The following is an 11,901-nucleotide window of genomic DNA, read 5'->3' on the forward strand; positions in this document are numbered from 1 at the left end:
TTCGACTTAGTTTGTTTCAAATGTAACTTGATACAAGAAAACGCACAACCCCCTATTTTACTTTTACTTCGTTGAAAGACGTATTGAAATCTTAACATATACCTACCACAAAATATCTTTTAGAAATTATAGAGTTATTGTCTTGCTCAAACCATGAATTTGTCAGTTTGTCTTTTCAGCAAAGCTCTAATAACCTTTTAAGAAAATAACCCTGAAACAGTTGCTTCAGGAATGGTTTGGGAATGAAACATACATGAATATTATGAAGCAGCGTGCGCACAGGAATATCCATATTTCATTATTGCTTTGTAAAGAAGAAACAGGTTGCTCAGCAAAATATCCATTGCAAAGATGTTTGTTAGAGGGATTTCCCAGAAGGGTTTATCATCCAACTTAAGCAGACGGATGCAATTCTTTCCTTTCTGTTTCACAAATCTACTGGCCTCAGACGGGTTCTGAGTCTGTTGGAAAGGGAGTACTGCACATTTGCAGCTTTGAGAACTATTCCCATTTTGGAAACTGTAACTTGGTCGTTGTTAGAACATTTTAAGACCACTTATTTGATCCATTGCCGCCCAACTATGGTACACCTATTCAAAGCAGTTACGTTCCATCTGATGTGTCACCAAGAAGTTAGCACGGATCTTCGGTTTGAATACTTCAAGAGGGTCTTGGTTGAAGAAAAGACGGAGATTGCATGGAGCGTAGGCAATGTGTCCAGTAAGCTGAAGTGCACATCACTGTGTCTCGCTGATGTCAGGTGTTATACGTTTGGCTTTGTTGAAGCAACGGGTGCCTGTCAGGCGTTTTGTCTTGGCATACGGAGAGCAACGGGCAAGCATGGATTCACTGTCTATACTAAAGGTGAGTGAGTGAGTGAGTTGTGTTTAACGCCGCCGTATTCCAGTCATATCACGGCGTGTCAGCTTAATGTGGGAGGAAAGCCCGAAGTGATGCAGGTCTCAGACGTTTACCACTTCGGTGAAACCCACGAGCACGGGTATGGTGCTGACAAACCAAGAAACAATATTGGGGCGAACCGGGATTCGAGCCCACAGTCATAGGTTTCAGGCGTGCCAAAGGGACGCAACTCTGTACAGCGAATAGCGGCACCCGTGTCCCCAAAACTAAAGGACGTAAGTTTGTCTTTAATATTAATTCTAAAGAAGACACATTTAGAAGAAGTGGAACAGCAGTCTATATTGAACAGATGCATGATAAGTATCTTAAATTAGTATGCTAACCGAGAAAGTACTGTTTTGTAGACTTGTATTAAAAAACACACTTTAATTGTTTGTTAAATTATTCTTTTATTTTAGAATTAACTTGTATTTTTGTAGGGATGTGTTAAAATAAAACCCTGTGTGCACCCAGTGTAAATCCTTGTAGCTACCATAAATCCTGCCTCGAACCGTGGAGATCGGGGGTGGAATATGTCTTCAGCAAACCATTCTTGCCGTGAAAGACGACTATGCCTGTCGTAAGAGGCGACTAACGGGATCGGGTGGTCAGGCTCGCTGACTTGGTTGATGCATGTCATCTCCCCCAATTACGTGGATCGATGCTCATGATATTAATCAGTAGATTGTCAGGTCCAGACTCGATTATTTACGGACCGCCGTCATATAAACTGACGGCCAAAAGAAACGTTACCAACGATATTTCTAGGATAAAATATGACCAACACAATTTGAAGCAGCAATAACAATTGTATTGTAGAAATTCATCAATCGGAACAGTAAAATTGGAATTTACTAATTCAACAACGTCCTTGACCTCCAACAGGGACATTTCTTGACAAGGGGTGATTCGTCCTGTATTCGATAAAAACATTGGTTACAACTTTAAGGTGACGACGGCACAGACCGTTCAATACGGGATATGACCTCCATTAGCGGCAGTGCATCTTCGAATGCGGCGTCGAACTGAGTAGACAAGCGTCCTCACATTGACTGCAAGTATCCGATTCCATTCCTCACGGAGGGCAACGATCAACGCTTGTCTCGTGAAGGGAGGATGTTGAAGACGACGCCCCAGCTGGTCCCAGAGATGTTCTATGGGCGACAGATCTGGTGATCGAGCTGGCCACGGCAGGGCAGTCACGTTGTTGGCGTTGAGGAAGTCTCTAGTAATACGGGCTTTATGGGGTGTGGCGTTATCTTGTTGGAACACCGTCCGTTGTTGACGCTGGATGAAAGGAAGAACCACTGGCCGTAAGGTATTGTAAATGTAGCGTTGTGCTGTCAGATTGCCTTCGATTATGACAAGTTCCGTCTTCTCGTCCCCGCAAATGCCGAGCCAGACCATCACACTTCCGCCCCCGTAAGGTTCCACCTCCTGGACACAACAAGGAGCTGTACGTTCACCGCGTCGTCGATGAACTCGCGACCGCCCATCAGGTTTGAAGAGGTGGAACCTGCTCTCGTCACTAAAGAACACTCGCCGCCATTCCCTTTGTTGCCATCGCTGAGTTTGCCTGCACCACGTCAGTCTGGCACGTCGAAAAACACCAAAATATTCCCCAAATCCGTAAAGCACGTGCAAAGAACGGCAGAGAACATGAAGGCTGTATTCGTGAGATGTGTTCTTTACTGTTTTTGAATAGGTTGGCATCTTTGTTTTCAAAGTGGCAAATCAGTTAATGTTCGTAACGTTTCTTTTGGCACTCAGTTTAGTTGGAATATTGCTGAGTGCGGCGTTAAACAACAAACATATAAACAAACTTAAAATAAAGTCTCTCTATATTGCAGAACCTGGTGGCATGCGTCAGCCGTGTGTGGATGACAACGACTGCTACATCAATGGTTCCTTGTGCTGCAAGGGACGGTGCATGTGCACCCCAGGTCTCAGCTACCACAAGGCGGGACAAGCATGTGTCAGGAGTGAGTCTAGAAGAATAGTCCTGTGGTCTAAATCTGACTAGACTAACCAATCACTTTTTCGAGACGCAATTAATTAAACAACCCCATAGTAGACTTTCTTGACAGAAATATACTGTAAAACGTGAAATTAATGCGTCTCCAAAAGAATGCGACTGCTGGCCCCTTGCCAAAAAAGCGACTCAATATGAATGCGACACCCCCTCCTCTCAAGCATCTGTGGATTTATATCTAAACAAAATGTCCTCTGTCAGGTTTACAGGAGGATCCTCACCTTAATCCAACCTTACATTAATCCAATCACACACCAAATAGCACCGCTTATTAGCGCTGAGTAGAGTACCTCAGCTGAAACAATACGTGCGCGCTGGCTCGTGTCGGCCTTTGATGCAGTCGCAAAGAGCAGTATGTGAATTCATGAATCAAGGTGACATCACAGCCCACATGATATGAAAGCTACATCAGTTCATGGAGCATCAAAATGTAGAGGGTTAATCATTTCCAATGACTCAAATGAACAGCTTCCTTTACACACATGGAGGGTGAAACAGCATGCTCCCCGTTGGTGACCTGTGTCTGACGTTGCATACATAAATGATACTCCACATGTTAGGAAATTTCTCTCACTGCAAAGACGATTATATTTTAAGCTGCAGCTCGATGTCAACAAAGGATCGTCCTTGTTGTGAGAGTCCAGTGATCTCTTCTGAAGTGGGGGTCGGTCGTGTAGCCTCATGGTTAAAGCGTTCGCTGGTCACGCCGAAGACCTGGGTTCGATTCCCAAAATGGGTACAATGTGTGAAGCTCATTTCTGGTGTCCCCGGCCGTGATATTGCTGGAATATTGCTAAAATCGGTGTAAAAACATAATCACTCACTCACTCTTCTCAAGCGCGAGATCATTTTAGTGAGTGAGTGCGTGAAATGGCTACGACGCCTGTTTGAACAGATTTCAGTTACATCACGACGAGTTTGCTTGATGAGATGATACACATGCAACCTGTCGACGTATGGGTATCGCGACGTCGACAAAGGATCCTGAGAAAGAGAAATCGATAATTGGATCGTAGGAACGAGAGATTGTGTGACTGAATGATGTCATGATTTACTTACAAACACTGGAAACATATTGCTTTTCTTTGTCGCTCTTTCAATAATGTCAAGTAATTGCAAAGGAATTGCATATACAGTCGAACCTCGTTATCTCGAAACTAACGTGACTGTGTTGTAATTTCGAGATATCCTGACTTTCGAGATAACGAGACAGGAGCATCAAGACAGATCATGTAGCAGAGGTGAGGTGAAATTGGGTTTAACGTCGCGTCCAAGATTATTGCACTTATATAGCAACGTGCATGCACGTGTGTGTGTTTGTGTGGCTGCTTGTACTAGTCTGGACTGATGCCGATTTATAGTGCTAGCTCACTGAGATACCATGCCGCAGTTTAACATAGATACCCCACTCAGACACAGTATACGACTCCGAGCCGACCAGTCCTTGTTTTAGCCCCTTATTGCCGAGCGCCAGACAGGGTAACAACAAGTACCATCTTTTAATGTCTTTTGGTATGACGCGGTCGAGGATCGAACCCCGGACCTTCCGCTCTCCGGGCGGACGCTCTACCACTAGACCACGGAGGCGGTCCCGTGGTAACGGCATGTATGGTGTAGTGGTAGACGTAACTGTTAGTGATATGGTAGTCACATTCATAAAACAACGGCATTGGATGTAGGGCTGCGGTGGAAGTCAAACTAGCAACCATAGAAATAGCGGCAGATTGGTGTAGGCGGTGTTTAGAGACAGTGGAGGTAGTTTTAGAGCTTTCCAGAATGTTCTCGAATTCAGAGTTATTCGCCCTTGTTGTGTACATGAACACTTCTGATTTGATCGATCGAGCAGTTTCCGGATGGGGCAGTTCCTAGAAGGCTGGCAGTACCAATATAAGAGAGACAAGAACGCGATTCCAGACCTTTTGACCTGACTTGTTTTTTATCTAATGATCAAGCGCGGTTTGGATACATGTTTGAAATCAACGAATTCCTGCCGACTTCCAACACTTTTCTGGACTCTTTCAAGACATTCAACAGAGACAATATTCGGAACATGTCGTGAGTGCACTCAGCTAACATTAATTCAAGAGCCTGAGACTGTCACTTATTTGGCCCATTGCCTTTCTTATTGTAACTGTGTGTTGGAATATAATGGTTTGATTATTCAGAGATCTTGTGTAATGATTTACTGATTTCATTGTTTCGTTCCATGGTTCTGGGAGATGAAGCAGTATTAGCCTCTTCGTTTTATTTGATCGATAGATTGTGGTACTATTAAATTTCCTTTTGTGCAGATTTGTTTGTTATCAGCATGCCCAACTGATAGTTTACCTGAATTCATGGTAGGGGTATCCGGTATTGGTAGTGCTATGTTTTCTCCTTCCAGTTTATTTGCTGTGGGCCTACTCCAACTGAGAATCCCCACAGGTTGCTGTGGACCTACTCTATCTGGGAATCCAAAAACGTTGCTGTGAACCTACTCTATCTGGGAAACCTCACAGGGTGCTGTGGACCTACTCTATCTGGGAATCCCTACACGGTGCTGTGGACCTACTCTATCTGGGAATCCCTACACGGTGCTGTGGACCTACTCTATCTATGAATCCCACAGGGTGCTGTGGACCTACTCTATCTGACCATGCCCACAGGTTGAAGTGGACCTACTCTATCTGGGAACCCCACAGGTTGCTGTGACCTACTCTATCTGGGAAACCCAAAAAGGTTGCTGCAGACCTAATCTATCTTGGAATGCCCACAGGTTCCTGTGGATCTACTCTATCTGGGAACCCCACAGGTTGCTGTGACCTACTCTATCTGGGAAACCCAAAAAGGTTGCTGCAGACCTAATCTATCTTGGAATGCCCACAGGTTCCTGTGGATCTACTCTATCTGGGAACCCCACAGGTTGCTGTGACCTACTCTATCTGGGAAACCCAAAAAGGTTGCTGCAGACCTAACCTATCTTGGAATGCCCACAGGTTCCTGTGGACCTACTCTGTCTGGGAATCCCCACAGGTTGCTGTGGACCTACTCTATCTGGGACTCCCCACAGGTTGCTGTGGACCTACTCTATCTGGGACTCCCCAAAGGTTGCTGTGGACCTACTCTATCTGTGAATCCCCACAGGCTGCTGTGGACCTACTCTATCTGGGAATCCCCACAGGTTGCTGTGGACCTACTCTATCTGTGAATCCCCACAGGCTGCTGTGGACCTACTCTATCTGGGAATCCCCACAGGTTGCTGTGGACCTACTCTACCTGGGAACCCCACAGGTTGCTGTGGACCTACTCTACCTGGGAACCCCACAGGTTGCTATGGGCCTACTCTATCTGGGAATCCCCACAGGCTTCGGGGTTAGATTTGGAATCATTGAATTGCAAACAAGAGTTAAGTTTTACATTTTTGGATTGGACGGTATGTGACGCACTACATCCAATGACATAACCCTCTTTCGGTTTAGACGAGCCAAATAGAAACATTTCCTTGGGTATTACAATTCCTCTCCCATACATCCCGTTACAATGCCGATTGAATACGTTTTGCATTTGTCTGTTACACTTGTGTCCAACTCTGGTCTGTGGCTCCAGTCGGAAGTATGAATCAATCCGTTGTCTCAACAATGCTGTGGTTTCATAAGTTTCTGTACCACTCGAAAAGAGGCGCATGAACGTGAAGTTAAATCCAGTAATATCCCGTAAGTTTTGAATAGATGACTTATTGAGTGGACCTGCAAGGCATTTAACATAATTACTTTGTAATATTGATGATTGATATTATGACGTCGGCAATGAATTTGAGGAAATCGTGATTGAGGAAGTTATCATTCCCCGGCTTACAAACTAGCACGCATACATGTTTTTAACCGATAACATTTGTGAAAAAGATTCAAAGCCATTTCACACGGTGAATGATTTCCTTGAATAAAGCAATAACTCCGTGTAAGGTCAGTCTATACGTAGTTAAAACAGAACGCAGATATACAACTATTTTTGAATTCATGCAGTATTATATGGATTTTAAACAAATATCTCAGAAACGTTATTGAAACAATCTGTTGTTCCCCTGGCCGGGGCTTTGTATTGAAGGGATCAACAAGGACCGGTCGGCTCGGAGTCAGTGTAGTGTCAGTCTGTGTTGGCCGGGGTATTTGTGTAATCTGTGATGTGGTATATCTGTGGGCAACCAGTATCCAGTCGGTACATGACGCTCTAGTGACTACACCACGGAGGCTGAAAACATTTATAATAATACTGGACTACATACTTTAATTATAATAAGACCATACCACCTTTAATCCGTAGCAACTTGGGGGTTGTCGTAGTGTTTTGTTTTGGTATCAAAGTCCATAAGGCAACGATTTAGGCAGGTGCACGTTCCAATGAAACTATCGCAGTACTATTGCAATGCTTTAAAATGGATTGTAATAGAATCACAAAAACGTTTCCAGTTATCGCAATGCCACTGCAATAGTGAAATGCGCTCACTTGTCACATCGATTTGAAACATATTATAACATAGATTAACTTCATGATTTTATTGAAAAGAAAAGAATTATACAATACATGCATAGTGCTGTTGAGTTGAACTGTGGTAAACAGCTTGTGTACATAACACTGCTACATAGGGGCATTTGTAAGAATTCCAACGTTGTCAAGGAATGTGTGAACAATAATTACAATTGAACTCCGAGTATCAGTATTTCAGTTCAGTTCCTTTAAGGCCAAGATTACATATAATCCTCAACCACGTCATAAAATATCAAAGTTGTCAAGGAAAGTGTGAAGAATAATTTCAATTGAAGTCCCAGTATCAGTATTTCAGTTCAGTTCCTTTAAGGCCAAGATTACATATAATCCTCAACCATGTCATAGAAGGTGGCAGTGTAGTCCTTTCTTCTCTTCAAGGACGCGTAGCCAATTTCTGATGAAAGGTCAGCATGACAGTATACATCATCTAATAAAAAACAAAGCAACTAATGTCCTTATCTGTAATATCATTTGCATAGTATTTTCTTTTTTGATGTTCTATATTTATGGTCCGAAAGTAATGATGTTTCTTGAACTGTTAATTACAGATAGCACATCTACAACATATTGATGTTATGGCAGAATGTTCAACTGCACCACGACATATTAATATCTCATTTGAAAACTTAAGCCCAAGCATGATGCAAATATTATTTTCAAAAGCTGTTTTGGATGCTTACCTCCAGGCCCTGAACCAATTGATGTTACCGGTGCTGGTTTATCTGGGTCGTCACTACAAGAACATAAGCATAATCATTCCAGTCTGAATAGGATCCAGAAATAACAAAACATAATATCGGAGAGATTCGTACTTAAGCAGTAATAAAAAGCATGATGCTACTTTAAAAAGCACTGAAAGAAAATAGTTTACCAACCTTTCGTGATTTTCATTTGTGCGTCCACCTTTAGAATTAATAAAAAATACATTGTGTTAAGTATAAACTGTGTATGGTGTGCAATGTATTTTTTTATCACTATGAAAGTCATTAGTAATGGTCGTGGCTTTATCGTCTTATTTCATAACACACAGTTGGCCATAAGTAGTTTTCCATTGCACTAATAACATCGTGGTAATATTTCCAGATGTGTATCACACTTCTGAATGTTGCAAAATTCTGCGTATTTCTTTGTAACATTGGCTTGTTGGTATGTCGTTTAACGCCGCACTCAGCAATATTCCAGCTTTATGACAACGGTCTGTAAATAATCGAGTCTGGACCAGACAATCCAGTGATTAATATTATGAGCATCGATCCACATAAATTGGATCGATGACATGCATAAACCAAGGCAATGGGCTTGAGCACCCGATCCCGTTAGTCGCATCTTACAACAAGCATAGTCGTCTTTTACGGCAAGCATGGGTTCCTAAAGTCCTATTTTAACCCCGGATCCCCGGGTCTAGTTTGTAACAAAGCACAGTAACAAAAACAGTACAAAGTAAAAGTAAAATGTCTCAGAAAATAAATATTCAAGGCATGATTATCATTATATTGTGATACGTTATTCTATTACCTTAACAAGGTGATACCTCCAACTGGGACACTGTCTAGAGTTCAGACATATCCGAAAATAGGATAATAGTTATGGACTACATGTCGACATGTATCATGGCTTCGTGGCATTCATTCACCTGATGAAGGAGTAAGCACGTTGTGTTCCTCATAATACAGAAGATGAGATCCATATAATCTCTTCTTTAGTAATACCTTTATTGCAGTTCAGTTGTTCAAGGCAAGGTGCCATGCATGTAATATATTGGAAGCTATACAGTTCCACACAGCATTCATTTGGAGGCAGGGATGCTGGTGTATCAGGGTCTGGATTAAAGAAGGGGGAGGTTCACTGGTGGAGGTAGAAGGAGTAAACGGTCTACCTGAACTAGGGCAGTATCTGCAGATGCTCCAGAAGCCCAGGCAGAGGCTGATGACCATAAACATGGTTCCCATACCGAGGACAAGGGAGGACAACTGGAGGCCGGCTGAGGGACATTCTGCATGTTCTGGAACATCAAGACATGTAGCAATACTGTTCGGGCAGTTCTGATTGAGCGCTTTCAACATAAAGGCCGCCTCCGTGGTCTAGTCTGCCCATAGAGCGGAAGGTCGCTGTTCAATACCCGGCCGCGTCTTACCAAGAGACGCTAAAATATGGTACTTGTTGTTACCCTGCCTGGTGCTCGTCATTAAGAGGCTAAAACAAGGACTGGTCGGCTGGGCATAGTGAGTGAGTTTGCAGTATTAAATCAGCATTCGTACGGACTAACAAACGCACACACACACACACACACACACACACACACACACACACACACACACACACACACACACACACACACACACACACACACACACACACACACACACATGCACACGCGCACATGCACACACACACGCACACACACACGCACGCACGCGCGCGCACACACACACACACACACACACACAAACCCCATTTCACCTCACATTTAAAAATCAGCAGGCATCAGGCCTACACTTGAACCCTTTCCTCAATTAACAAAAATATGCTGGCACATTGCTATTACGGTATTACTAAACTAAACAAGGGCATATTGTGAATTGAAGTGGAGGCTATTGACATACTCACTGCGACCCTGTTGTTGAACACCTTCACATGACACACTCTGGGTGTGACTGCCACAGGTAAAGAGAAGCTTGGTCTGGGTTCCTGTCGTGTTGAAGGCCCTTTCAGTGATGTCTGCTGTGGTGTGTAGAGGAGGTGTGGAATACGAATCCGTCACGGTCAGAAGCTCGAGCTGCATGTCCTCAGAGCAGAAGAAGCCTGTGATGTTCACTTTCAGCTCCCGTCCCACAGTCAGACTGCTGCTTTCCTGGACACTTACCATGTTGCAGGACGGGAACTCTGCGGACAACAACCCAAGCTGTTAGATCATTCAACTACTGAGCGAAGAACAAATGATGTTGGAAATCTGATTTTCCCAAGAATTTAAATTTTATAATAAATTTATCTTTTAGATACATGTATAGTGTATGAACTTAATCTAACCAAATATAACCGCGAGTTTTTGTGGGAGTGCCAAATTAATTCAAAACAGTTCCGCTATTGTAAGAATAAGTTCTTCCACTGCTCGTTGCAATCGTTTGGGTAGCCCAGTGGTCAAAGTGTTCACGCTGAAAATCCGGGTTCGATTCGCCCCTTGGGTATGCAGATACCTTTTCTGGTATCCTTGCTGTGATGCTGTTGCAATATTGCAAACGTGACGAAAAATCATACTCAATCACTAAACGAATTAAGTAAAACTCAAATCTCAAATGAACACTTCGTTCGTTCCTTTTCACTTACGGAATATAACGTAAACTCAGTGATGAATAAATACATTCAATAAAGTAATGAAACAATTTCAACATGGACCACCACACCGACAGCTGTTACTGGACTAAGACTAAGATAAGCGTTAGGTTGTCAGGATGCCCGTGTCTATCTGTTCGCGGGGCGGTCGGGTAACCTAGTAGTCAAAGCGTTCGCTCTTCACGCTGAAGACCCGGGTTTGATTTCCGACATGGATACAATGTGTGAAGCCCATTTCTGGTGTCCCCCGCCGTGATAGTGCTGGAATATTACTAAAAGTGGCATACACCCATACTCACTCACTCACACACTCACGCATCTGTTCGCTCTTACTGGCAACTGTCATGCGGCAAGTAGAAGGGCGCGGGTCATCTGCGTCTGCAACACAAGCCCAGTCTCCTCCATGCGACTGCAGCACGTTGGGTATGGTGAGGACACTGCTTGTAGTATTGATGACAGATGCTGTGAAGTCCCCCTGTGATACACATCTTCCATCTGCGAGATCACACGAGGCAGCAGGATGTCCACTGGGTGTTGAGTAGGAATGGACATTTAAGTTGTCTGCTTTATTACAGGTCAGATTGGCAGGCATACCCAACGGACTTATTTCAGGGCAAAAGACGTGTTCTGTACCTGTGAAGAAATGTTTTTTGTAGCGTTTCAAGACAATACAGACAAGACAAGTGATGATGATTGAGTGAATGGTATGTTTATAATTCAAATGTGTCAAGATCATTGTACAGCTTGTGTATACCGTATACCATGTTCACCAATTATTATACACTTAATGAATCAGTTAGGAAGGCGGATGAGCACACTCCACGACAACACCATCACATTCAGTGAGATGAATGAAAGATTTGTTTGTTAGTTTATTGTTGTTGACGGCGGTCTGTAAATAATCGAGTCTGGACCAGAAAATCCAGTGATTGACATCATGAGCATCGATCCATGCTGAAGACCAGGCAGAGGCTGATGAATGTGAACATGATCCCCATACCGAAGACAAGGGGGGACACCTGGAGCCGGCTGAGGACCATTCTGGAACACCATGACATGTACCAATATCCAGTGATTGACATCATGAGCATCAGTCCACGCAATTGACATGCATC

General features: G+C 43.5%; 1 protein-coding gene across 1 annotated transcript; it reads right to left on the reverse strand.

The window, feature by feature from the left end:
* Positions 1-7,773: 7,773 nt before the first annotated feature.
* On the reverse strand, positions 7,774-10,333 carry LOC124111653. The gene is made up of 5 exons (XM_046471409.2): positions 10,064-10,333; positions 9,333-9,458; positions 8,332-8,359; positions 8,137-8,189; positions 7,774-7,850 (listed from the first exon to the last, which is right to left on the reverse strand). Exons 1-5 carry the CDS (start codon positions 10,320-10,322, stop codon positions 7,774-7,776), a joined length of 543 nt encoding a protein of 180 aa, XP_046327365.2. The 5' UTR covers positions 10,323-10,333.
* Positions 10,334-11,901: the final 1,568 nt, after the last annotated feature.

This window comes from Haliotis rufescens, unplaced genomic scaffold, assembly GCF_023055435.1.
Source record: "Haliotis rufescens isolate VD_foot unplaced genomic scaffold, xgHalRufe1.0.p SCAF_77, whole genome shotgun sequence".
Classification (NCBI taxonomy): domain Eukaryota; kingdom Metazoa; phylum Mollusca; class Gastropoda; order Lepetellida; family Haliotidae; genus Haliotis; species Haliotis rufescens.

Excerpts from the sequence above, each read along its gene's own strand:
- LOC124111653 (XM_046471409.2), bottom strand. The coding sequence starts at position 10,322 with ATGGTAAGTGTCCAGGAAAGCAGCAGTCTGACTGTGGGACGGGAGCTG. Across the intron at positions 8,360-9,332 it reads CAGATACTGCCCTAGTTCAG|GTGGACGCACAAATGAAAAT; the intron begins GTAGACCGTTTA and ends TTAATTCTAAAG. Across the intron at positions 7,851-8,136 it reads AATTGGTTCAGGGCCTGGAG|AAATTGGCTACGCGTCCTTG; the intron begins GTAAGCATCCAA and ends ACCTTTCATCAG.